The 27,305-nt window shown below is 43.5% G+C and overlaps 2 protein-coding genes across 2 annotated transcripts in view; both read left to right on the forward strand.

The window, feature by feature from the left end:
• The first annotated feature begins 2,642 nt into the window (after positions 1-2,642).
• Positions 2,643-6,487, forward strand: LOC119457780 (uridine diphosphate glucose pyrophosphatase NUDT14-like). Its single transcript, XM_037719480.2, has 5 exons — positions 2,643-3,023; positions 3,121-3,164; positions 3,307-3,371; positions 4,213-4,429; positions 5,790-6,487. The coding sequence occupies exons 1-5, from the start codon at positions 2,817-2,819 to the stop codon at positions 6,016-6,018; spliced, it is 762 nt and encodes a 253-aa protein (XP_037575408.1). The 5' UTR covers positions 2,643-2,816; the 3' UTR covers positions 6,019-6,487.
• A 488-nt stretch (positions 6,488-6,975) lies between these two features.
• Positions 6,976-27,305, forward strand: part of LOC119457774 (GRIP and coiled-coil domain-containing protein 1) — a 28,165-nt gene continuing 7,835 nt past the window's right edge. The window contains exons 1-11 of the mRNA XM_037719471.2: positions 6,976-7,212; positions 7,523-7,622; positions 11,418-11,587; positions 14,252-14,497; positions 17,307-17,465; positions 20,836-20,985; positions 22,743-22,862; positions 23,481-23,639; positions 24,017-24,119; positions 26,041-26,192; positions 27,047-27,178. Coding sequence (XP_037575399.2) covers positions 7,526-7,622; positions 11,418-11,587; positions 14,252-14,497; positions 17,307-17,465; positions 20,836-20,985; positions 22,743-22,862; positions 23,481-23,639; positions 24,017-24,119; positions 26,041-26,192; positions 27,047-27,178 — 1,488 coding nt within the window. The 5' untranslated portion in view covers positions 6,976-7,212; positions 7,523-7,525. The remainder of the gene's footprint in view (positions 7,213-7,522; positions 7,623-11,417; positions 11,588-14,251; positions 14,498-17,306; positions 17,466-20,835; positions 20,986-22,742; positions 22,863-23,480; positions 23,640-24,016; positions 24,120-26,040; positions 26,193-27,046; positions 27,179-27,305) is intronic.

The following is a 27,305-nucleotide window of genomic DNA, read 5'->3' on the forward strand; positions in this document are numbered from 1 at the left end:
TCTACTCCTAGATAATGTTGAATGCACTTCTTACGTTACTTATTGCTATGACTCTTATATCACATCTGCTTGTTCTTTTGTTTTGTTTTTTCTTCCCTCTCTCTAGTTCAGTGGAAGAGCTTCAGGAGCGAATCAAGATATCTGCAACCCGTGCCAAAGACATTCTTGACTTTTGTAATGCGTCTGCCGTCGTTTGAACGGAAATTTCAGGACGTCCATTTTGTCTGCCGCACTGTACAATAGTCCTTTTTGTAGAACTGTAATATATCTATATATCTATATATACATGTTGCCTTCATAACAGCATGTTGTGAAGGGTTTGCCTCAGGCCACACATTTGATGTTTGTCCAGTTTCTGACTTAGGAGCTGTTGTCTGCAAGTTGGCATTGAATGTGATATGCTTCAAAGGTCACACAAGCCCATATCGGGCTTTTTTTGTGTAGTTTTGTTTGTGACTGACGTGACTCGTCCTTACACTTTTGACACAAGCCATACACCAATGTTGGCATTATGTTTGAATATTTTCTAATCATGCAAAATGTGATATAAGTGATGTTTTTGACCTACAAAGCCAGTAATATTGTTGACAGTTTTTAGAATGTAGCAAGTGTTAAGGCCTTATGTGCCAAAACCCTGTGTATCAGAATACCTGTGAATAGTGGTTGTGCTGTGGCCTGACAGCATTAAAGGGAAAGTAGGATTATGTCTCTGTAAGCTGTTATTGTTTTCATACATTGTACATAGAACTGTTTGCATGCTGAAAATATTACTGAGTATTTAATTTGTGGGACCATTGATCTCACCTTGTTGGCAATAGCATTGATTGAAATAAAAACAAAACAAAGTAACTTGGGATATTTGTGAAGTCTTGTTTGAGTTCTTATTTCAATTTTCAATGCAATAAAATATAATTTCCATTGTGCACAGTGCCTAAATTCATGTCTCCACGGTGATCATTTTAAAGTTTTATGGATCTTAAAAAGATTGCCTGTGGCCGATAGCATGACTTGTCCTTGAGCTGGATTATTCGAAGAGGCGCACATTACTAGCACGAGAAATCGAAATAAATATTCAACTGATTAAAGAAGTTCACTAATTCACTTCTTAATTAATTACATTACGGCACATATTGCAGTTTATGAATTGTAGTCGGTGAGCTTGCATGACGCACCCACTTGAAATTAATTTACAGGATGACACCAGTTTCGAGATATTATTTTCCAAAATGTGGAACGAAATACATGGGCATTCCAGTTAGTTTTGTTCTTCAATGCATAAAAGAGCTTTCAAAAGATAAAGCGCCAACAGTGACGGCACACTAAGAAGGAACACAAACAGGACAAGGTGCTACTAACAGTGATGGCACACTAAGAAGGAACACAGACAGGACAGGGCGCTACTTGTGAGTAGCGCCCTGTCAAACTGGCATCATTCTGGAAATTCATTCCAAGTGGATACGCCTGACGAGCTCACCGGCTACAGTTTGTAAATTGGAGCAATATGTGCCATAAAGTAATTATTCAAAATATAATCAGTAGATTTTTGTTAATTAGTTGAATATGGGTTTTGATTTCTCGTGCAAGTAATGTCCGCCTCTCTAAATAATCCAGCTCAAGGACTCGAATTTTGTTATCTGCAACAGGCAATTTTTTAAAATTCCATAAAACCTAAAAATTATCACTCTGTATAATCTGCAGTGTTCTGCAACCTTAACTGCCAGTTAAGGATTGAGGGGCAATGATATTATTGTCTTAGCAATTAATCTTACCAACATTTGAGTGATTTATCATAGTAAATAAATTTCTATGGAGAAGGGTGTTTTCTTTTTTTTTTTTCCCCCTCATTTACTTAGTCATTGGCAGGACTGTGACTTGGAATACATTTTTTAGTACTTTTCCTAGTCTGTACAAGTACATGTGTATTATGTCCATTACGCTTATTAACAATTTCACGCTCTGTGTACACATATTGTGTGTACGCCAAGATAGTGCATCATCAGCAAAAGCATTGATAAAAGTAATTACATTTAAAATGTGTCGCATGCGACACATTTTAAATCAGAATTCAGTGTTTCAAGATGTATTACATCTTGAAAACACTGAATTCTGATTGGAATTGTGCTGCAGGTTTGAATAGCGTGTGAAATGTTTTAGTAAAACTAGTGGGAAGGTAGACGGTAGGGCCAAAACTCCGTAAAGTATGTAAAATTCGTTTATTCTACCGCTGTATGCTGTTTATAATTCTGAAGATTCAAGAAAAGCGGTGAAAGTAAGTTTTCAATCAAGATAATTAATTGGTGCCTGAAACGGTTAACAAGCGAACTGACGTTATAATTAAGAGTAATAATTGGGGTCAAGTCTCAATTAGCTGGCAAAATTCTACAATGTCTAACGCCTGCAGATTTACAGCCAGCTGCGCCGAGTAAAATATGTTCACATATATCAACGTCCCGCGATAAACACGTACGTTTTCGTAGTTGCTATTGACCAAATTACTATATTGACTGCTGTCTGTTCTTTTTCTAGTTTAATCCTTCGTGAGTCAAACACAAAGCATCAATCACTTCTGCCGGAACGGCGCAACAGAAACTTGGCAGCGGACGACGTTTTAGTTCAAAGTTTTCCCTACCTGGGGCGGCTTGGTAGTTGCATCGTGCGTGGTGCGTAATATAAATATGACGGTTGCGTAAAATAGGTCCTCGTTGCAAATAATGGGATTTTTATGCGTGTCCCTGTCCGCATTCACAAACCGTTTTTACGAAAAACAACTGTTAAAATTAACCTTACTAAGCTAGTGGTGGTGTGGTGCGGCGGCGATGATCAGCGGAGGTCGATGTTGGCGGGCTGCAGTTTGGCCGCGGTCCATCAAATTGATAATTTCGGGCGGTCCCGCCAGCATCAGTTCCGCGAGCAGGCGTTCTTTGTCCACTTCCGAGTTAGTTATGGATAAAATCGACGACATACGAGTTACGGAACTCACAAATTCCGCGTACATCAAGCCTACGCGGCTGCTTTTCAAGCAGGTGAGATCTCGCCAGCCTCGTAAAAAAAGCATGTGACCATATAATCTGATGCATTCCTAATTGATTTCTTCTCCTTCCCTGTGCCTCTAATCTGCAGAACGGGAAGCAGAGGATATGGGACCTCATGAAGAGTCACGACAGGTTTGTGTAACAATCTGCTTTATTTTCACATTACATGTCGCGTGTTTACTTTATGTAGTACATAGCGTGATTGGGGTTGTGGCGCAATTTACGCTTGACCACACGCCTACGTCTAACGGGATGTGAAATGTTTCGTCCTCAGCGTTGCGGCCGTTATTTACAACAAAAGCAGGGATGTCCTTGTATTCGTCAGGCAGTTCCGACCTGGTGAGTATATGATTAAAATCTACGACGCAATTGTTTCCCGGAAATAGTCGCCTTTTCCTCTAGTTGTATATGCTTAGCTGTCCATGGACATTTGCTCGCGTTAGCGTGCAGTGTGAAACGAAAAAGAAATTGTGAGAATGGCAAATTTGTTGGTCGAGATCGTTCTGGTGACACCGAAAACTGAAACCATATGTAGTGTCGTCTGCTACTGATCGCGAAGGTAGCAGAAGTGTGATAGGTTGTAATTGTAGTTCTCTTTAAATAACAGAGTCTTTATGCTAATAGGTTTAAGCTATGGCAAAATCATATCTGCTATTGAGTTTTCTGGCCAAGTCACTGGAATGGTAATTAACTACCTCATCAATTAAACCATTAAGGGATCGACTCCTAGCTTCATCGTGCCTTCATGTATTGTTCTTTGCAAAAAAAATCGTGATGGTCTTACACTGCTTTTATTTCTTTGTGTATTGGCTTGAAAGCACTGGCTAGTTGCTTATTATAAGGCGCAAACAGCTCTATAGGAACAAAAAGAATGAAAGCAAGGACTCAGACACGCTATGTGTCAACTATGTGCCTTCGGTTTCTCTCTGTACTTATAGTGCTGCGTGTCGGCTTTTTATTTGTTTTTGTCCTTGTCTTTAGCGCTGTTCCTGCATTCCTGATTATTTCTGATAAAACATGCTGTCTTGTGTGCGGTATCTTGCTGTGCTCAAATACATGTTAACAAAGTGGGAGCACTTTTTACCTTTTCTTCGCTGCAAGTGGTAGGAGTGATATTGCAATTAAAAATATGTTGTCTCACTGAAGTGTGCTTGCAAATAAGTTCCTGCACTTTTTCCAGCTGTTTACTATGGTCAGATCCCAGCACATGAGTTTGCTTCTGGCAAACCCATTGACACGGCCAAGTATCCAGGAACGATGGGTCTCACACTCGAGCTGTGTGCGGGCATCATTGACAACGAGAAGCTGTCGTCCGCCGAGACCATGCGTGAAGAGATAAAGGAAGAGTGCGGATACAATGTGCCCTTGACCAGCATACAGCGGGTCACGTCATTCAGGTAGCCACCTCCTATCAGCCCTGGTACTGTTTGGCCTGATTTGCAGGTGCCAGTGTCTCTCAACATTCATATAACACTGTACACCCAAGAAATGCCTTAAAGTGACAATGCCACCACGTTAGTGCATGTCGCTTAAATAATTTCGTAATGTCTCTGCTATTTGCGGCACTGGTACAAAAAAACTGTTGAAGGCCAAGTGCAGCGAAATTTCGCTTTGGCTAAATTGGCTATAAGTGGGTAGCATATATATTATTGAAGCGATCTTGCCAAAGCTGCAGGGCTATTTAGTTGTCCAATTTCCTTATTAGAAGTAATTAAATAGCAGATAAGCCGACAACACATGCACCTGGTGGTTAGCAGATAAGACGCAAGTCTCGGCGCGTCGCCTCCTAGATATTCCAGGACGCCTCGGGCAGCCAGAGTCGTCGCCTAATCTCAGAGGTCATGCCTAGGAGCCGCACTGGTTCTCAATGTCCTAGGTCGTGCCACTTTTGGCGGCATTTTTTGTTAGGAGATTGAGGCCAACAGTCTTGGAGGAACGGAAAAACAAGGAGGGAGCACGACATCTGGTAGCTAGCCTCACCTCCCTCTTTCCGGGCCCATCAGCAGGTTATCTCTTGAGAAGTAGGCCCTTCATGATTACTAGATCTTACGAGGCATTGTTTGGGTCATGGTGCCTAGTAGTGATGTCCTTATCACGACTGGCCTTTCTCTACCTGCTCTGCTCTCTTCTCTGTACTTCATCCGCACTTGATGGCTAGAAATCGCTGCTTGTCTATCGCATGGTAAGGGCCTATTTCCCATAAGCCTTTCCTGATCTGACCTGGTTGCTCTGAGTATTTTTTAGGTAAAATTATTTTGCCAGTTCATGCAGTTAGGCACATCTTTAAATATTCGTTTTAGGGCATAAGTTTGATTGTAAACATTGTAGAGTGGGCTCAGAAACACCCAATTAAGTTCCTTCCGTGAAGTTATATTTTGGGGGGTTCAAATTTCTTCTGTGTTTTGAAGAAATTTAGCCCATAATATAGTAAAGAAGTTACGTCACTACTTGCTTATGTATCTCGTTCACAGTGCTCTCAATTGTATTTACAATGAATGAAGCTCACATGCATAACTGAACTGAAGTAATTAGCTATCTGATAACGCTTCAAAAAATAGTCTTGGTAACTTGGGATGACTGTATGCAACAGGCCTGGGTATCAGTGGTCTAAGTGTACTGGTATTTTCTTTCTTAAAGCTTAGTTCAAGCTATATGAAACACACGGTATGCTAACATGTTTAAACATACGTGGCTCTGTATCGGGGCATAGATTTTATTTGTTAATGCTAACCCTTTATTTATTGGTATTGCTTTCAGATCTGGTGTTGGGATCCTTGGTGCAAAGCAGGAACTGTTTTACGTAGAAGTGACCGATGACATGAAGAAAACCGCTGGCGGTGGTGTTGAAGAACAAGGCGAGATGATCGATGTGGTCGAGCTAACCAAAGCCGAAGCCAAGAAGATGTTGTTTGATGAGAGCATCATGCGGCCCGCTGCTCTGCTCTTCGGCATTACATGGTTCTTAGAAGTCAAGTCGAAGCAATAGAAAGGACTTAGTATTGTATATAAATCAGTTCTCTATGATTTACATCTTTATATTTGATGCATTGGCTGGAACTCTGACCCAGCGTATTCATTAAGTGCATATGATCACAGTCGAAGGAGACTAGTCTGATGAAAGCATCACATGAATTCCTATACGTACCTGCAATAATGGTTTTACTTGCTTCTTAGAAGCTGTTAAATGAAAATTTCGCATTTTGTACTGCAGTCATGTGCACTACTTTAGCATTCTGCTGTGGTAAGTCATTTGTGCTTAATCATTGATGCTAGTAGAGTTACACTTGAAACAGCATAGCGATCAGAATATGTTTATAGCGCCACGATTACATGCACATTTTTACTCTACACGTTTTGCTGACACTTGGGCCCAACATGCTTTCATTATGCAATCTGTATCAGTATTCAACATCATTACCTGATACTACAAGAGTGCAATAAAAATGTTGCATCAATGTCGAGTCCAATTTGATGAAGTGGTTGAACGAGGAACACTCAGGCAGGAGCCGTTTCAACAACAGAAGTGTTTATTTGTAAAAGAAGGGCCGGGGGCCCTCTTCGTTTGGTGAGCAGACACTTGCGATGTCTGCTGCGTGTAATGCATGTTTTTGGTTACACAAGCGAGAGTATATCATCACAGAAATTCGGAGAGGTGATATGTTGAAACTATTTAGCACATTCTGCCTGTTTGGAATGCTTATGGTGACGTCACGGCCACCATGTTGTAGGTTCAAATACACGCCCGAGTACCACAGAGCACCCACTTCTGCGTCCAGTCTATATAACAAGTACAGGTCTCGAAAGCTATGCTTTCGCTGCTTGCATAGCGGGAGCCGAAAATACCTCATAGACGCGTTTTGACAACATCGCGCCAGCGGGCATCAGAACAAGTCAACGCCAGCCCAGCTGATTCAATTGTGTTTTGGCTGTGTGTCAAGTTAAGGGTAGCCAATCCAATCCCCGTTTTTTGTTGTGTTCTGTGTAGTTTCGTACGTTCTCTCTGCTTTCGCTTTTCGTTACCGCGTTTTGTCCCCTAATTGTCTAGGCTCGCGTTTTCTTATTGCGTGATTTACTAGCAACTTGACAATATGCGAGACGTTAGAGCTGTCAGGCGACCTTACGGCTGAGTATTCGCTTTCAAGCGCGAGCACATTCACAGCTGAACAACCCGCGTCGCCAGGTAAGCCGACAAGTTAATTACCTACGTGACACCGTTTTGATTTCGTGTCGCTGTTTGAGAACGAAACCAGATGAAACGAGACACAATGTTCTCGTTTCGCGATCTTGTCTTATAACTGTGAAGTTCATTATCTCTTGTCTCCTGCGATTCAGTTTTCGCAGGGCACGTAATGCAGTTGACAGCTGGGCGTGCATACACGCGTTGCTGATAGAAATGCATATGTATCGTTGACGCTGCTCGACCCTTTTGATCGCAGATTTCAAGACTGTACGCAAGCATGCGCATGACTTCTGTCGTACTCCTTTTTCAGGAAATGGCCGCCGTACCGGACAAGGCGAACCGTAGGGAGTTGTGCGAAATTATCTGCACGCAAAAAGAAAAACTCCAGCGTTACGAGGCCCGGCTCGGAGGTATACCGCTGTCACCTTAATATATATATATATATATTATATATACTTGTCTCTCATGTGCTGTCCGCAACAACGGCCTCCGTGTCGATTTACGACTGTTAATTACGTGCATTTACACAATTAAAATATCGGTGTTTCTCGATCTAACTCGTCAAATGGGTTATCTGTTTGAAAACAGTGAGAGCTTTCTTGCGGCAGATGCAAGCGCGTGCGATGTATTTGAATTGGAATGATAACGGTGGCGCGTTAATCGTTAGCGCCAATACAAGAAGATCCGCCTGGCTACAAACATAATGTATATATATGAAATGAATTGTAAAAGTGTGCAACGCAGGGCTAGTTGGTTAAGCATGATCTATAAAAAGGTGAAAACAGCGCCAAAACCACAACGCACAGTGTGTTTCTTCTTCTGCACGTGTGTCGTCGTTATTGCGAATGTTTTCATCTTTTTATAGGTAAAAATGCATATACGATTTCAAATAGGGTAGTGCAATAAAAAAAGTGAAGTTGTGATCGACACAATTAACTTCGCAAGCCTCTTGGCTTGATTAGGACGCAGAAGTTGCCCTGGTGCTTTGACCTGTTGCCTAAAGAGAGACAATTAAAACCAAAAGCAGGGAATTGGAACTGAATCGAACAATTTCTCTTTCCTGAGAGTACTGAGAACCATATAGAAAATTATGCATTGTAGAAATAAGTATCATATTCTTCGAAGTGCAGGGAAGTAAAAGCTAGTGTATTTAACTGGATATATACAGGGTGTTTCAGCGAACACTTCCAAAAATTCTTAAAGGTTGCCTGTGGCAGATAGCACAATTCTAGTTCATGAGCTGGTCTACTCGAAGAGGCGGACATTACTTGCACAAAAAATTGAAATTCAAAATCTAATAATTAACAAAAATTCACTAACTAAGTTTTTAACTAATTACCTGATGGGCCATATTGCAATTTACAAATTGTAGCCGTGGAGTTCGCAAGACGATCACTTGGAACGAATTCTCGGGATGACACCAGTTTCGAGATAAATTAATTCCAGAACTTTGCAGAGAAATGCATTTGCATTGCTTTATGCATTGAATCACAAAATTAACTGAAACGCCAATGCATTTCTCCGCAAAGTTTGGGAATTATTATCCCGAAACTGGGTGTCACCCTGATAATTAATTCCAAGTGGATCCGCCTTGCGAACTCCATGGCTACAATTTGTAAATTGCAATATGGGCTGGGCCATCAGGTAATTAGTTAAAAACTTAATTAGTGAATTTTTGTTGATTAGTCAATTATGCATTTCAATTTTTTGTGCAAGTAATGTCCACCTCTTCGAGTAGACCAGCTCATTAACTAGAATTGGGCTATCTGCTACAGGCAACCTTAAATAAATTTTGAAAGTGTTCGCTGAAACACCCTGTATATGAACAAAGTACTAGCATATAAGTGGGACTACTGAAGAGTCGTAACAATATTTGCTTTGTTCGGAATGACATAAGTAGCAAAAGGGGCCAAAGCATGACTGTAGGCACATAGAAAGTACAATGAGGTGCATGTGGATGCGACATTGAAAGTGAGCTCACTTATTACTTGCCAAAGGAATTAACCCTTTAAACATGGCACATAGAAATACCTGAAATTTTTGTTCTATCAAAATTTGCCAAACACATCGAGAATAAGCGTAATCAGCGAAATGAAAAAAAATATTTTGCTGTAACTTTTTTCAGCAATTGTTGTAAAACCCCAGGTGGAAAACTGGAAGTGGGCTTCACCCCAAACCACCTAAGGCTCCGTTTGGAATTTGTGCAGGTAGCGCTCGTCATAACTGGACCATAGGTATACATTACTTTTGCTTTACATGATGTGTGTGACACCACTACAGCCGGAGATCTAACACTGGTCTGCCTCCTCTGACTATGCTTTAAAGAAGAATGCGAGTCTCATGCCAAACTTCTTCTACCTCGTCCTGCGTTCCTGCTGTAAACCAACAAATAATGCTTGCTGCCCCTCATTTAGTGTTGGCCAAGGACATCTCAGCCAGAAACTTAGTACTCAATACTGAAACTCAGCAAGAAAACAATATTTTTTCTTCTATATTGCCTGTAACCAACACTCATCAATGAAGGGTTAAAGCTGCACAGTGTTGCATGCAGCATTTGTTGGGCGAAATGTCGACTCCACAAAAGTAGTAGAAATGAGTGACATAGCCCGTGCCACACACACAAAAAGATTACTATAATGCCTTAAGTTTTAATGCCATTTGAACAGTACTATATGGACATGCTTAATGGCATTAAAACCTAATGCCACATGCAGTTTACTGCATTCTTACAATTTGTTTGGCTGTTGAATTTATACGCTCACGCCTAATTTTAGCGGTTACGACTGCACACCATCAACACATTTCTGAAATAAATCCACATAAAATATGCCTATTAATGTTTTTAGCTTCATTCCTTGCTCTTTGCCAGCTAAATAACTCTTTGATCATATTACAATTGGCAAATCACGAACAAGACAGTGGTTCACAGAAAGATGTAGGCTTGAATGTGACGAACAGTGGTCAAACAAGGAATGTTGCTGGAGCCGACATTTTGACGAGAGGACTCTTCCATGCTAGAACCCTGACAAAGACGTGTCTCCTTGTTGAAGCATTGTCTCCACAGACATCCTTTGTTCGATCACAACAACTCCAAAGAAACTTGCTTCATTAACTGCGGCTGTCATCCCGGCAGCATCGTAGCAATCTTAAAATTGCATGTGTAACTGCAACTTTACGTACAATGGCATTAGGAAATGTAAGGTCCTAGGCTCCTAACATTACCTGTCCATGTGGCATGGGTGTAAGATAAATCATCAGGCAACAACAACACTGAAAAAAAACAGGCATTTTTGAACAAAGTTATTGAGATATTATGCAAAATATTGCATTCTCATATTAACTTAGTGATGGCATTTTTCACATGCAAAGAGAGAGAAAGCAGATTTTCTGCTGAAAACAAAAAAAAAAAAAATAATAATAGGTACCTTGCACTGGCCAGAAGGAACTGCGACACATTGATTTATCACCCTAGCATTGCCAACAGCGGCTGCTAGGGATGCGAAGAAAATGCGACATTTAAAAACGACAACCCATGCTTCACAGTTTGTCTCAGTGTACGTTAGCTTTGCCCATCTGAAACTCATGAATGTTTGTGCTCTTAATCTCAATTGCAAGCATTTTGAGTCCTATTGAGCATACACATGCACGTGTTTTCACATCGTGGACACTATTGCCTCACGATGAGCGATTGGAAACGTCATGTCGAATGGTTGTCGCATCTCTCCCATTATGCCTCTTCCACCATAGCTCGGTAGAATAAGCAGATACTCAGTCGGGAAATATTTTCGCAAGCTATGAACTCCCTCATACTCATGTGCACTCACACTCGTTAGCACTCATATTTGACAAGATCACTCGCATTCATAGGCACTTCCATTCACACTTTCCGGCACCCTCTCATGCTCATACAAGCGTCCACTTCCACATTCATGCCCTCATCCACTCAAAGTCACCGTCGTGGACTTTCATTTGTATAATAATGTTAACCGGCACTCCCTCCCATTTGTACTTACATCCAATCACTCCCTTTTTCGCTCGCTAATTTTTTATATCTCGCTCTTGTGAAATGAGTGTCAAGTGAGGATGAGGTTGCCGATCCCTTTGTATTCCTCTCGCTAGGCTGTGTGTTCTGGCACTGCTGTCCATTCTGGAAATCTTCAGTGTAAGGTGCCTGCTACAATAATAAAGGGCCGTCCTGGTTTCAGACCTTGTTCGTGCGTACAAAAGTCTGCAGAAAGAAAAGGATGCCCTCGAACTGAGCCTGAAAGCACTGACATCGTCGAAAGCCAGCGAAAAAGCCCGTGCGAGCACGTCAAATGAATCCCTGACTGGAAAGGAAAGTGAAAAAAAGTCAGAACCAAGTCCATCATCAACAGTAAGTAATCAAAGACGTCATCGTAAACAAGTGCATGTTAATTTTGTCTGGACATCTGTCGTGTTTGTGTTGCTCAGAAGGCTAGTTTCGTGTCTTTGTTATAGGGCACAGTCACTTCATTAATGACGTTCTGTAAATATCTGCATAGTTATGAACATCACATCTTTATTGCGCAGAAGTTTATCAGCACTTCAGTATCATGCACATAGAAAATGTAAAGAATTCAGTTCCTTTTTATTATTTTGTTCATGTACGCTAAAGTTTTGTTGTCTATTCTTGATGTGCCAATTGCAATGTGCTTATCAGCTATGTTTAGTTCTTTAGTCCTTACCAAAAGTCATGTATATAAACTGTTTGATCAGACGGCTTGTTTTCATAAACTGTCTAGTGGAGAGTGTGGGGATGCGCGACTCTCACGCGTCCCCTGATGTTGTTTTCCCCGCATGGCTCCCGTCTCCTGTAATCTGGCTTCGCCACGTAGCTTTACGGTGGCAGAGTTGGAGCGTATTACGAGAGGTGGTGCTAGTGTTGCGCTGCTAACGTCACCTGACGGTGGGGGGTTACGCGGGCGCAAAATGGAGAAGGCTGTTCCTCTTCGGGTTGGGGTCGGTGAGCGATGCGGACGTCCCGCGCGCGCGCCAATCCACGCTTCGCGAGACAGTCTCGCGTGGCTAGGAGCAGGGCACCGGTATGGACGAACACGGATCGTTCGAACATGCCACCATTCGCGTGACCGTACACATGAATGACTAAGCGATGGTGTCATAGCATGGGGCGAACATATTCGCTCGCTATCCGGTCGCGATGAATCGGACTTCCTTGATTTGTCGCGCGCCCATGTGAATGTTCTATGCATAGTAATTCGGCTAGCGTGTATTAGTGTATGAGAGGTGCAATAAATGCCCTTTTGATAGTTTGCACTACTATGTTGTCGTTCCTTTGTCTCAAGAGCACGTATGAGACCCCACAAGAGTTATTCTATCCTTAAAGTCAGACTTAATGCGAAGAGCTTCTGGGAAAGCGCTATGGGCAAATTCTTTTGTACGAGGGGAATTCATTTGATCTGTCACTTTAGATGCAGAGATATGAACCACAAGTCTGTGCTACATATACTTTGCCTCACAGACTTTGTGCAACGTGCTGAAAGCTCTAGTTCCTGTCAGCTAACCACAGACAAGAACTGGGGCCGTATTCTTGGTTGATCACCCTTTGCAAATGCTTTCAGTTTTGCAAGATTTCTCAAGATACTTGCTGGACGCGTTGGCATCTATGGGTCGCCAGACAGCTTTCTTGGCACTGTGCCAGGAATACTGCCATCTGTAGGCACCAATACGTCCAGCATTAGTCATGCAAGTTCCCATGGAAGTGAAAGTATTTCTAAAAAGTGATCAACCAAGAGTACGGCCCCTAGAAGTATGCTTCTAATCCTCCCGTTTGAACAGGAGGATTGCAAGCGTATAAATGGTGCAAGGTGGGCAAGCCTTCCTGCTTTCTGAACCAGTTCTTGTTCCTGGCTAACGTTTATGACAAATGACTTCTTCGAAAGCCCGCAAGGTTCATAAAAGGGAAAATTGTCATCCACCCAACTGTAGCTACAAAGAAAACCTATCCGGGTTTCTCGTAAAGAAACCTTTGCAGTTGAACAAAATTCGTCCTATTTCAGGGATTGAGCCCGAAACAAACTCCTTTCTAGGGTGGTTGCTCTACCATCTGAACTAACCAGGAGGCTAGCAAGTTGCAGATAGAGGCCGAAATAATCAACAACTCGAAGCACAGTGACACTGAGCATATAAATCAGTTCTGCGGAAGCTCGTGAAGTGGAGGATGGTTCATGAAAGGAAACATAGTTGGCCTTGCTCTGCGATCTGCTAGCCTGCTAGTGATCTCAGATTGTAGAGCAATCTCTCTAAAAGGACGTCATGCCTGGGTTCGATATCCAGACTAGGACGAATTTTCTTCGACAGCGGAACTTGCTTTCTGAGAAACCCGTACGGGTTTCCTTTGAAGCTCTGTGCTACGGACGAGTGGATGACTATTTCCTCTTTCATGACTAACAGGATGCACAGCCTTTTATTGCCGTGCACAAAGTTGACGAGACTGAGTACAGGCTTTCTCGTGAAACGTTCAGTGGCCAGGATCGTGCCTGCTCCTGCACTCTGGCAGCATGCGCTGGTAGAACTGAATAGGGTGAAGCCACCCACACAATTTGGCAAAATTCTATTGTGGTGTTTTATGCGCCAGGATCTCAAAAGAAGGAAAAAAAAGCTGCACAATGGTGCTTCTACCATTGAAAGAGATGATTAAAAACCACACAAATAAATAGCTCTGAAATGCACTCACCCAAGTTAAACATGAGCAGAAAAACCAGACAAAGATTGAAGTTGCACACCGTAACATAATTCACATGCCTTCCGAAAATTTTGTCTCCTTAGAAGATAGTGCAATGGAGGCACAGCTGACATGATCATCTGTATTCTTGTGAATATGGTGCAATAATTGCTGAATGTATCTTCACTAGCTAGCCCAAATTCCAGTTCACCCTGCAACAGTCCTGAAGTGCCCTCCTTTGTCTTCATTTCTGTCCCATGAAAATGTCTTGCTATTTGTGCCCTAGACAGGCGGGGGAGATTAAAGCTTCAGCACCTCCCACTGTCCTCATTTCAGGCTGATGGGCAAGAAGATGCAGGCTCCCCCGGTGATTCCGCACAGAGTGATGCTCCTGAAGACCATGTGGCTGCCCTGTCTCAGGCTTTGTCTACCCTCTCAGAAGAGAAGGCCCGCATGGAGGCTGCCTTCCAGGCAGACCGTAAGCGACTCATCCAGGAGAAGGATGCCGCACTACGCCAAGTCGAGGAACTCCAAAGAAACGCGGAGGAGCAGGCCACTTCTCTGGAAGCCAAGATGGCTGAGGTGAGACGAGGAGGCAAATTGGGAAGTCTTGTGGCAAAGTCCAATAAAACTTTGGACTTGGGCAAAGGATTCATACTCTTGAAGATGTTCATTTTGAATGTGTAACACAGCACAAACGAACAGACGGCGTTCCCGCATAGTATGTGCTTTGGGACACCGCATGGGAACTTGTCGTGTAACTGATTGGGCTAGTTGGTGTTGCATCATTTTGTGTTAAAGTGCGAATGTTTAACGGAGACACAGAAACAAGATACGAGGATGAGTGCTAACGTCCAACTGCTGACTTATTTTGAAGTGACATAAGTACAGAACCTCGAAAACTCAAAAGAGCACAGGAACATGTTGAAGAAAACAAGAAAACTTGAGAATGTAAAAGTATCATTCGTCACTCTGCGCGCTTGCCAGCGCATTCAGAAAACAATTCTTAACAGTGCGATAGAAGGCTTACCTAAACAATCCTCCTCACATGCCATCAGTGCAAATCAGCGCGATAATGCGGGTGCAGTCATCTTTATGCCTACTAGTGACATAAGTACACTCATACATTAGAGAACACCCGCAATCCACATGGGAAATAACACCTACGTGAGAAATTGCCGAGTAGCCCAGGCAGATAAAATGACAACAATGCACCTTGTCTTTTTTTTTTTTTTCTTCTGCCTTTTGTCCCTGTTCGTTTGCGCTGCCTTACACATTCGAAATGAATCCTATCCAACTCGTCGACCTGACTACCTTGTTTCAGCACGTCTCTTGAAGATGTTATAGGAGGGCTAAGAGTGGGACGCTGCAGAAGCACAGCGACACATGCACACTGCAGTGTTGCGATGAACTTCACACTGATTATGACCGATTCTTGCTCAGCTCGATGAAACTGAACCGGGTCCCACGTAGGAGAATACATAATGAAGGTAGTTTAATCCAGGCGAGTACCTTGTGCTTGAAAGTGTCTCAACAGTGAAAAAGATGCAACATTGGAAACAGATACAAGTGCACGAACATGAGCATGTGTGCACGTGGACTGATGAGATGAGATGCTTTAGTATATTTTCTCTCGGAAAAGTCAGGAAATTGTAGTTGAGTCGTAGACAGCAAGAGAGGTCAGCTGAACTGGTAAATACATCAGTATGACCCCATGTCTCGATATTTGTGTGTTTTAATGCACCATGTTACAGTACAGTGTAGACTGTTTATAACAAGTCGATGGAGTCGCGAATATCTGCACTATAATCGGTACCGCACTATAACCAAAACAACGATTTTCAAGCCCTGCACGTATGCAAGACATGTAGGCCAAGCATGCAGACACACTGTGTACTATCACGCACACATCGCAATTACGTTTTCGCCAGTGAGCTGGTGAAAACATAATCGCGACGTAGCCGGTGCTCTTCAAGCTCGACAGCTTTGCACCGAGTCAAAACGAAACAACTGTTTGCCGCAACCGCTGCGGAAAAAACCGTGACCGCTATCGACACGATTATAAACGGCGACTTTGCGGTGCTGAAGGCACGCATTAAGTCTGGACGAATTAACTACCATTCGCTGTAACAACTGGAGGGGGGCGGGGGCAGTCAAAATTGCGGTCGTTATCTATGCGATCATCGATAGCGACTACGCAGTTTTTTAGGCATGTGGCTGACGTGCGTACCCAGTAAAAACGAAACTACTCTTCGCCGCAACCGCTGCAGAGAAAACCGCAGCCGCTATCGACGTGATCGTGGAAGACGACTACACAGTTACGAGAGCCCGCGGCCAATGCGGTGTTATGCGCGGCGGTAAACGCAAGAATACAGGCTTTAAAGACAAATAGGCTCGAAGCGGTCCGGCGTTTCTGTAATCCACGTACGATTTCAACTGATGGCTATGGCGATGCGGACTCCGCCGCTTCATTTGGGTTGGACGCTAGCGCCGTTCTTGCTCTTTTGCATCGCACATTTGCGGCGCTCCTCACTTACCGAGCTCCGAAAGTAGTCCGAATTAACCGATGTGCGGCCAAATAAGTCCGAATTAACGAGAGTTTGATTGCATTGAATAATACATACGCCGGCCGGCAGCACGCACCTTGTTGAGAAGCGTGCTCGCTGCTACCCTTGTCGGTGAGATTTTCCCGCGGAAGTCGCATTATAACCGGTATTTCATCTCACACAGCTGCACTGTAAGCGGTATGCGTATACATGGAGTGCTATGGGAAAATTAATGGGAGTCTGAAAAGACCGTACTATATCCGGTCCTGCACTATAAGTGGTTACGTTATAAGTGGTCTATACTGTATATCGCTACACTGTAAACTTTTCCTTATGCCTGCTTCACTTTTCAACTCAAACCGGAAATGTCCATTACAAACGGCCCAACATTTTACACCCAACACATTTTTCATTCTTTTGAGTGTTTGAGAAGCGAGGCTTGTGAAACGGCAAAGTAGAGAAGCCAACTTGCTATATTGCTCCCATTGATGACATTGTTCTCCCCATATTCAGTGATGTGTGTGTGTAATTAAAATATGAAAGGCCAGACAACAACAAGAGCTTCTTGAGGCATGTATGAGCTTGTCACTTGTCAGAAAGGCTGTTTTTCAGTTGGGTTATGCTTGGTTTGCATTTAGTGGTTATATGGAACCTTTATTAAAGATGAAGGGTCATTTGCAGGTCCAGCACTTGTACTTCCAATCTTATGCACTGGTATTGCATCTTGCGTTTGCAAAATTGGTTCTGCAGGAAACAGCATTAAAACAGCTTGAAAGTAGTCAAATATGTGTAGCGCATTACTCGTGGGTAAACACGTGCTGCCACCTCTGCTTCTGCTGTTGCAGCTGCGATCGAAGTTGCGCGAGGAGCAGCTGGCTCGGGAGCAGGAGCAGAGTGACCATGCAGCGATGCTGAGGGAACTTCAACGCCTGCTTTCCGAAGAACGAACTCTTCGTGAGAACTTGGAAGACAAGCTTGAGGAAGCCACGAGGAAAGCCGCTCAGGTAAGTCCTGTCCTGTTCTTGTAAACAGGAAACCAGTGAAACCGATGTGTACGCAAAGTAAATAGTGGACATTACGAGCACTGAACTGAAAACTGCTCTTTAAGTCCAGCACTCGTCCTGTTCACAAGTACTACTGTATATTCAGGATTAAAGTCCGCATGGGGCCAATTTGGGTTAAAAATAAAAAAGTTTTTCTTAGGTAGTCTGCCCCACTGTATATCACAGGGACAAACTTCGGCTGAAAATAGGTTCTTTAACTTTGTCTGCAACCAGTAAACAGTAGGTACGCAAAAATTTGATATCGGAGTCCATTTTAAAAGCCGTCAATATTAGGGGTTGGGTGAATGTTTGAAATTTCGAATGCGAACGGTGTATTACACACTAACTACTTATATTCGTATTCAAAAAGGAACTATTTGGTAATGTTGAATATTTGAAACTAACCATATATTTCACAGCAATCGAAGGTTGAACTAGTATTTTTGACGTTTTCTAGTCTGCTAGACAAAGTATCGCAAGTTATCAGAAGTGAAACATTGACAATAGTTTTCGAAGGAATGCAGAAACAAAATGGATAATGCAAGGTTTGTTTTCTGTTCCGCAGCAAAAGCTTACATTACAACCTGCGAGTTTTTCTTCTAGTGTGTCAGTTACTGTTTCTGGCAGTCTAGTAATCTAGTAGTCTAGTCTAAACTTTTTTTATCATTTACACTACGACCAATGATGTTTTCCTTGCAACAGGCCATTTTACATGTGCTTACGACTCACAAGTGCTTCAGCGGCATTTTGTTTTTCTTTTTCCATGAATTCTGATAGTTTTTCGGCAACCATTTATTAGCGTTTTTGTAAAGCTCCATTCCATACAGCGGCCATTCATTCTTGGAGAGCCTGTTTGCAACCAGGCTCAAAAGATGTTGAGAGGCTATTCGCCAGTTTTTTAATGACAATTGGTGATCTTGTGTTTAAACGTATGCTTATTCTTTGTCCCTGATAGTTGGTTGTCTTTTTAGGTCTTGTGCAGTACAGAGGTGGTACCTATATTTATACAGAAACAAACGTCCCCATTGTAAATGCGTACATGCGTCTGCGTCTGATTATTAAATATTCGATACTTACTAGTATTCATATTCGATGAATGGCTCCTGAATGTCTCCGCCACCTTCACTGAGCTTGAGCAATGCCGCGAAGGCTCTTCGTCTTTTCAGTGTCATCACAGCTGTTGTATTCTGCATGTATATGAAGTCGTTTATAAATGTGTTAACGCATTTTATAACGAGGTTTAGCACATGTGCTCACAAATCCTAGTATTGAAAAGCTGCACTCATTAACCCTTTAACGACGGCACATATAAATACCAGAAATAAATGTATATCTTTAGTCTAAATGTGAAAACATGGCGAGAATAAGCATCATCGATGTAAAGAAAAAATATGTGGAAACCTTTTCAGCAATAGGGGAAAACACCAGGCGGGAACCGGGAAGTGGGCTTCACCTCAAGCCACCTATGGCTTTGGAATTTGTACTGACAACTCTCGTCAGAAGCGAACCATAGGAGTACATTTAATTTGCTTTGCGTCACACGTGTAGCACGACTGCAGCCGGAGATCTTGCACCGGTCTGTCTCCTCTGACCGTGCATTCAAACGAAAGCGAGTCTCGTGCCGAACTTATTCTGCCTCGTCCTGTGTTCCTGCTCTAAACCAGCAAATGATGCTTGCTGCCCGTCATTCAGTGTTGGCCAAGAGCATTTAGCCAGAAACTTAGTACTCAATACCAAAACTCGGGCGAGAAAAAAAAAAGATTTCTGGTATGTTGCCTGTAGGCAACATTCATCAATAAAGGGTTAAGTATTGCAAGCAGCAATCATTCGCATATCACGAACTGCCAGTATGAGCTGGAAATATTGCTCGTGCGCAGTGACAATCATTGCGGAGCTGATTTCGCTATACAATTTATTCCAGGGAAAGTTTGCTACAGCAGTCTGGCCTCGTTTTCTTCAAGCGCACCTCTGATCTTAATAAGTAAAATTATGTATAGCCTGCTCTCATATATAGCCTGCACCCCACAAAATTTCAACTGTTTAACTTGTGTAGTCCATAAAATATAGTATGTACCAACTAGCCCAGCAAGAATTCCTGCTGAATGCTTTTTTTTTTTCTTATGTGGTGTTTATGGTGGTACTTTGTTTAGTTTTAGTATACCTGCCAACTTGCCCAAAATTTTCCTAGCATTTACAAATTTTGACTCATTCTATGATTTTATGAAGATTGCATAAAGCTTTATGAAAAATAAATTGTGTTCCTGAAAAAGCTTTAAAGGTGCTGAGGCAGTGCAGGATTGCAAAAAAAAAAAATCATGAGCCATTCCACTCTGTGAAGGTGGATGACCAGTGAAGCTCTTTAGCGCGTAAGCGCGTTGCTCCTCGGGAGTCCGAACTATATGCGGCCTCCCTATTATGATGACAGAAGAGAAGGGAAATTCAGAATGGAGAACGGCAACTTGTATTTCCAGTTTTTATATACATTCTCGTGGACGATGGGACCACCACCACAAGGAGCTGGAGGAAACTAGACACGCGTGACGTTTCGACGGCACCGCCACCACAGGAGAGTGGAAGGAAGGAAAACTAGATACGCAAGCACTTGGAACGCCGACAAAGAGAGGGCGGTGCAAACGCAGACATGGCCGACGCGGGTCGCACAACGGCAAATCTTTGAGAAACCTTTATTGTCCACTGATCTTGGAAATAGTGCTTATTGATAACTAATCTACTCAAAAGGCATATCCGAGGGACGCCAACAAGCCAGCAGTGTAAGAAGACAACAACAAACGCGCGAACAATGGCACGAGTGCATTCGCGTAGGACCTTAGCTTTTGTTGACGCAGAAGAAAAATGCACGGAACTCTAGCCATAAACAGCTTCACTGTAAAAAAAGAAAAAATCATGTGAGAAAGAAATTGGGATGGTACCTGTACCGCCCTCTTGTGGCAGCACAAGATGGCCATGGGCTAGAGGGGTGCTTGCTTCGTACAAGTTTATTAAGACAAGTTCCAGAAGCAGGCCAAACCAGCTACAGCGAAGTCACCGAAAAAGCCACTGTGATCTAAAACAATGTGTTGCTTTTCAGTCTCTGCTGTTCCAAGTTTGCTGCTGTGCATGCATGCTAATTGAGGGTACTTTGAAGCTCAACAGTATTTTTTTGTAGGGTTTCAAGGTGCAGGACGTTCATTTAGCGCAAAAATAAAATAAAATCAAAGAAGTCTAAATGTCATGTCAGTATTCTTTTTAGGTCACAAATAGCGCAGGTATAGCCTCGACACATCAGCATTGCCAGTGGCCATCCACTGAAACTGCCATTAACACCTTGCAGGCAGACTTGGCGAAGGAGTATGAGACCAAAGTGGAAAAACTGACGCAGGAGTTGGACGAGGTGCGCAAACGACTGCTTGCATCAGAGGAGAAGTTGAAGCAGCCTTCCCCCCTGCTGCTCAAGCTGCAGCAGGAGCTGGTTGAGGTCAAAGTAAGCAGCGAATGCATAAACATTCAAGGCTTGTTTATTGATGCTTTTGGTTCCATGAGGAGCTAACTATCTGTGATGGAAAGGAAACCGCTTAACTGAATTGCTCAATTGTGCCGCACTGAATGTCTAAAATGCCTGATTATGGAACTGTAACTAAGACTGTTAAATGTCTGGTTGATTTATAGATTGGAGAAATGTGTTAATGTTCGGTGTAATTGTCAGTGGTGCTAGCACCTGTGGTGTAATTGTCTTCTCCTTACCACCCATTCGATTTTGTGCTAGTAGCATGTTTCACCTGTCTGCGTAAGGCTTTGCTAAGAACGGTCAAGAAGTTTTCATAGTTGCAGCTGATACTGAAGTTACTTGTTGAACCCCTGCATTGTCATTCATCCAACTGTTCAGCTACTTGCAGACGTTTAGAAAGTATACGTAACTGTTACGAAGTGATCAACAGCGGTTGAACGAGGTATATCTCTGGAGCTAACATTTCAATAAAGTTACTCGTCTTCGTGAGGGCAGCAACTTCTTTCCTTGGCAGGGTTTTTTCTTGCCCTGGCAGCATTTGCTGCCCTCAAGAAGCTAAGTCTCACTGTTGTGTAGGTGCGCATAGCGCAATCGGGAAAGCAATACGAGGGAAAGATGAGACAAACACAAACACTAGAACTTTCAACTCGTGTTTATTGCAGTGCAGGCTGCCGTTATAATATGGGTAAACAGCTATCACTAAAAGCCAGACGAGCACAAAGAGAAAGGAACATACATATGAAAAGATGTGGATAAACTGCTGGATTGGCTGTCGCGGTGTGTTGGCATGGGGTCCATAATTTGTTGTGCACACTTGTATCCCTTTTTCCACATCTTTTCATACATATGTTCCTTCCTCTGTTTGCTCTTCTGGTTTTTAATGATAGCTGTCTACACATAGTATAACGGCAGCCTGCATTACAATAAACCTTAGTTGAAAGTAGAGTGTACTAGAATGGGGGGAGTGGGTCCAGCGGACGCCTTGGCAAGCGCCGAGGGTGAAGCAAAAAACGTTGAAGTTGCGGTGGCGCTGCCATCGCCTTATTCTGAAGCTCCGGCCAATAAACGTTGGCTCTGGCTGTTTCGGCAGCGCCCATTGGCTGAGGCGAGCTCACGGTCTGAGTAGCTGTCGTTTGCTCGACACACTGTAGTTGTTGTGTCGTTTGCATTCTTTCTGCCGCTCTTTTTCCAGTTTTATTTACAATATATTAGTGGGGAATAATATCATTCTTGCCGCCACCGAGTATCTCTGGATGTAGCAGAGTGAAACGCCTGTCAAAGCTCCATGCAGCTACAGTAGGGTCTCCGACGCGGCAAGCGTCCGGCCGGCGCGCGGGACCGCTCATTCAGGAGAAAGCAACGGTGGCGCCACCAACTTTTCCATAAAAAAAGCCTCAGCGGGGAGCCTGCGTTGGACCCACTCCCCCTATCTAGTACACTCTAGTTGAAAGGTAATGGCTTGTGCTCGCCTCTTCTTTCTCTTGTCTTGTTTTCCCGTTTGCGCCATGCCCGGCTATGGATTTATGCCAACTAGCTCGCTTGCACTGCTCTTGAAACCTTTCCTCCAGAGACATCCTCGCTCCACCATTGTTGACCACTTTGTCTCCATCTTTCTGTGAACCTTTGTCTAAATTTTACGAGTTGCATGTGAACTGGCATGCTAGGCTGTCACTTGAGCCAACACGTCCAGTTCCTTACTTAAGCCAGCGTACTTCTCATTGTTTTGCCAACAGGCTCAACACCAGGCTGCACTGGAGCAGGAGAGGAAACGGTCAGGACACGCTCAGGCACGTCTGCACCAGCAGACGTCAGGAAGTGAGGCGCGGGTTGCCAGCCTGGAGAGCCGTCTGCAGGTGCGTCTTGTCACCAATTCGCACGCCCACCCACTGACTTGCCATGGTAATTTATGTAAGGATTAAAAGGGTGGCATTGTTTCACTTTATCATGTGGAAACATTACAAACACCAAATATGGAAGCAAGACAATGATAATCTTGTCTTCTTGCCTTTGTGTTCAGCATTGATGTCTCACTACGAAATTTTTATTCTGCACTGAGGGCATACTGTTAGCTTTCGCCTGGTTCTTCTCTGTCAACAAATTTTATTTTTTTAATATGCTATCGTGTAATAAATATATTCTGTATGCTATTACTGTATTTCTGCACATATGCTTCGTAACCTCTTGTTCTGGTAATGTTATCTTTGTGCGTTGTATTGCTCTGCGCTGTTTTCTAGGCTGTTGTTGATTAACTACACTACATATTCTTTTGCTCGAATATACAGATGTTCATGTGAAATGGATCCCACCTAGCCCGTGGCTAGCTATCCAAATGCAGTAGTTTTGCTTGTGATGATAAACATGATACCAATAAATGTATGTTTAGTGCTGTGTTCAGGTTATGTATAACACTGTCCTCACAATCCTTCTCAGTTCTCCTTCGTCTGATTCACTTGCTGCTGTGTCACCAACAGGAGCTGTCCCAGGCGGTGGGCACGTACGACCGGCTGCGAATGCAAGACCGTGCAGCCATCCAGCGACTGCGGGAGCGTCTTTCGCAGCTCGCCCAAGAGAATGCAGCTTTAGCAAGCGCCGCAGGCATAGGCGCCAAGGCTGCCGAACTGCCTTCCCAGGTAGGTGTTCACCAGGCATTGTCATCGTACACTGGCTCAAATTATTTATAAGAACAACTTTACCAGACACACCATGGCCGTTTGTAGCAGCACAATTAGCTGCTGCTGCTATGTAACTGAAGCAATAACTGACAAAATAACCGAATGCATTATTGTATTTGCCTAAAAGCAGGCATGGACTGTAAATCGCTCTACATTGCTAGCCACATCATTTCTTGGTTTGTGACAGCATCAAGTTGCCAGTTTAACCTTGCTGCTCTGTTAAGCTACATGTGGCTGCCAGTTTGCATTGTAGTTCTCACTAAGGGCAGCTTCCTGTTGCCATGCAAGCACTGTTTCACCTCATTTTGCATGCTTACCTCTACTTTGTACGCCAGGACAGCAACCTCGACGTGAAGACCCTGCTCGACCGGTTTGGCAAGATGCGCCTGCTGTTGAAGGAGTCGAACCAGCGTGCTGAGAGGCCTGTTGACCTGATTGGTGAGATGTTTCCTCCAATGAGCAGTAAATGCATAGCACATGAACGGTATGCCTTTGCATTTTTGTCACAGCATCCCTTGTGGTCCCCATGTGTTGTTGTTTCACTTGGGCTTTGTTGCACAGTAGGGCTACATTTTTAACCTACACTGTCTACTCGAATGTAGCTAGTGTAGGAATTCGCCATTTCCTTTAATCAGTGTAGAAAAAGTGTTGCTCCGCCCGCCTACGTGAAGCCATTTTTAGCCTCTTCACTACCACTGTCCTCATTTGTGGACACGGCTTATGGCTTCAAAATTCCTTTTATGTCACCAGTTAATTTTTGTTTGAGTTCCTGAAATGGCTTGAAATTAATTTTTAGGAAGAAGTACACATTTGGTTGCCAACATTTTTGTTCAGTAGTGAAGAGGTTAATAGTATGAGTGTAGCATGAAAACTACACTTTATACACTGCAGTCGAGTGTAAACAGCAGACTGGCGTTACCAGCACATAGCACCATTTTGTCTGCGGCTGTTGGTGCTGTCGGTATACACAAATGGCGACAACATTGAAAGTTCGCTGCAGTGATGGTAGCAAAGTACCGGCATGACCGTGTTTCATAGAGGAAGGTGATCTAATCTTATAAGATCAAAATTGTGCATATACGGTCATGCAGGCTGTTTCAGGCTCGGCGCTGCATTACATGCATCAAGAAATTGTCTTCATGCACTGTACATTTGCAATGTATTTTAGCTACACTTTGCCTAGATTTGTTGCTGAAAGGAAATACATACATTAGCTTTTAGCTTCAGGCAAAAGCACATACACATAGCCAATTGGTACTAAGTCAGGTGCAGTGCGAAGTCAGGGCGCTTTTTGTCTGCTAATGCAGAAGATGACACATAGTATGCTTTGATTGGCTACAGTCCTGTCAGCCAAGTGCAGCACACTACGCCTTAGCCTCTTCCTGGCACTACACTTGTCCGCAGAAGCCTGCACGAAGTGTGGGTAATATAAAATAGGCCTAGTGACTTCCAGCCAGTGCAGGTTCCCCATAGAAATGACACTGAAAAATGCTGAGATCTATGCTTGTAATGATGCAGGTAACACATGTTATTGGGCAGTGTGTTGGAACCAAAAAAGATATTGTAAACACCTGTAATCAAATGTGAGGCACTTCTAGAACTGAAGCAAGGGAATAAAAGGGACCGAGGGGCTTGATTTATTTTTAATTAGAAATCATGTGAAGCCGACAGACAATGGAGCCAGGGAAAGCATAGGGGAAATTAACCGTTCTGTTTAATTGAAATGCAGGAATAACAAGGAAACGGGAAGTGAATGTGAATGTGGACAAAATTGCAACTTGCCGCAGGCGGGAGCTCAACGCATGTCTTCCACATTGCATGTGCGATACTCTACCACTGAGCTTACCATTGGCCACCACAGTAGCTCAATTGTAGAGCATCGCAGATGCAATGCAAGAGAGTAGCAAGTTGTCTTTTCATGAACTTTCATTTCCCTATTCCTTGTTATTTCTGACCCGCCGTGGTTGCTCAGTGGTTATGGTGTTGGGCTGCTGAGCACGAGGTCGCGGGATCAAATCGAAGCCACGGCAGCCGCATTTCGATGGTGGCGAAATGCAGAAAAACACTTGTGTACTTAGATTTAGGTGCACGTTAAAGAACCCAGGGTGGTCCAAATTAATCCGGAGTCCCCCACTACGGCGTGCCTCATAATCAGATGGTGGTTTTGGCACGTAAAACCCCATAATTTTTTATTTATTTATGGATTTCAGTGAAAGAGAACAGTTATTTCCCCCCTATGCTTTCCCTGGCTTCACTGTCTGTCGGCTTCATTTTGGGAACTAAAGCTGCTGTTGTGACATGAAGCGCTTGTTTAGTTTGGTGACCACCCAGCTCAGTTGCGCTGTTTCGCTGTGGACAGGGTACTTCCGCGAGCTGGCAGAAGAGGAAGTCCTCGGTCTTCACGCCAAATGCCGAGAAGAGCTCCGCCAGCTCAAGGATGAGTTTGAACAGTACAAGGCTCACGCCCACTCTGTACTCCAGGGCACAGGCGGGCAAGGCAGCTACGCAAAGGTCAGTTTGTAAAGCTTTCTTTGCAAACCCTTCCGGGCTTTCCTGAATGCGGCTGCTGGGTACTGTTGCTGTCTTGCCGATTAGCTCGCACTTAAAAAAAGAAATATTTAATTACATTACCACTAGTGGGATACCTCTCCATTAGACCACAATTGCACATTATATACATTTAGTGTGCCATCGTCAACTAGCTCTTTGAGATGATCACCGCATGTGTCACATTGCATAGCACAGGTGTGTGAGAGCACATGCGCACGCTCCTGTTTCCTTTATGCCAAAGACGCAGGAATGAAATGGGTGCATTTATAGCATTTGATTGTAAATCGGACAGCTGTTATGATGTAGGAACCTCTCTGGGCACGGGGGTATTGTCTTGTTTCTCGGCAAGATATCTGGCAGAGTTTGCTGGGACACGAGGGGCTCGTGCGAAGCAAGATGAGAGTGCTCTGAAACTGCTACATGAATGAACACTATGCTCATTTACCGACATGAAGCTTGGGCGGGAGAGCGTTGATGTGAACATTTGAGAGTCCTTTTGTTGCCTATACTGAAGAAGTTAGTCGCAAGACTTTTCTCCAGAAAGGAGGTAGAACAACAGCAGCCAGATAATACAGTGGAGAACAAGAGAAAAAAAAAAAAGTAGCAAAGCTTGCATAGAAATGTTGCACAAGTTGTCCAGAATCAAGAGTACCCAGGCTGACATTTTACATTACAAAATTAAGAAGACAAAAAAAGAAGCTCCTTCCTGTCCTTGCATTTTTGTCCCCCTTTGGTTCGTTACCGACACATCGCAATAACACGTAACCTGCTTCATATGAGTTATTTGACGTGGCTGCTTCTGTCGTTGCCTCCAGGGTCAGGAGTCTTCAGCAGAGTTGGATCGACTCAAGCAGCAAGTGAAGGACCTTCAGGGGCAGCTGAGGACGCAGCGGGCTCAGTTCGAGGCGCAGGAGCAAATCAGCAGGGAGACCACTACGAAGCTCCAGGTCTCGCATTGCATGCTTTCGGCAGATGCTATCGCTGGTGCATTTCCACATAACTGGTTGTTGCTTTGAATGTGAGCTAGCCAGCGAACAGTAATGTACGCTGTATTTATGCACTAGAAATGGTACT

Source organism: Dermacentor silvarum, chromosome 7 (genome assembly GCF_013339745.2).
Source record: "Dermacentor silvarum isolate Dsil-2018 chromosome 7, BIME_Dsil_1.4, whole genome shotgun sequence".
Taxonomy (NCBI): Eukaryota; Metazoa; Arthropoda; class Arachnida; order Ixodida; family Ixodidae; genus Dermacentor; species Dermacentor silvarum.

Bases quoted from the DNA above. Each gene is read 5' to 3' on its own strand.
- LOC119457780 (XM_037719480.2), top strand. From the start codon at position 2,817: ATGATCAGCGGAGGTCGATGTTGGCGGGCTGCAGTTTGGCCGCGGTCC. The intron at 3,024-3,120 runs GTGAGATCTCGC...TCTAATCTGCAG, and splicing joins CGCGGCTGCTTTTCAAGCAG to AACGGGAAGCAGAGGATATG. The intron at 4,430-5,789 runs GTAGCCACCTCC...TATTGCTTTCAG, and splicing joins CAGCGGGTCACGTCATTCAG to ATCTGGTGTTGGGATCCTTG.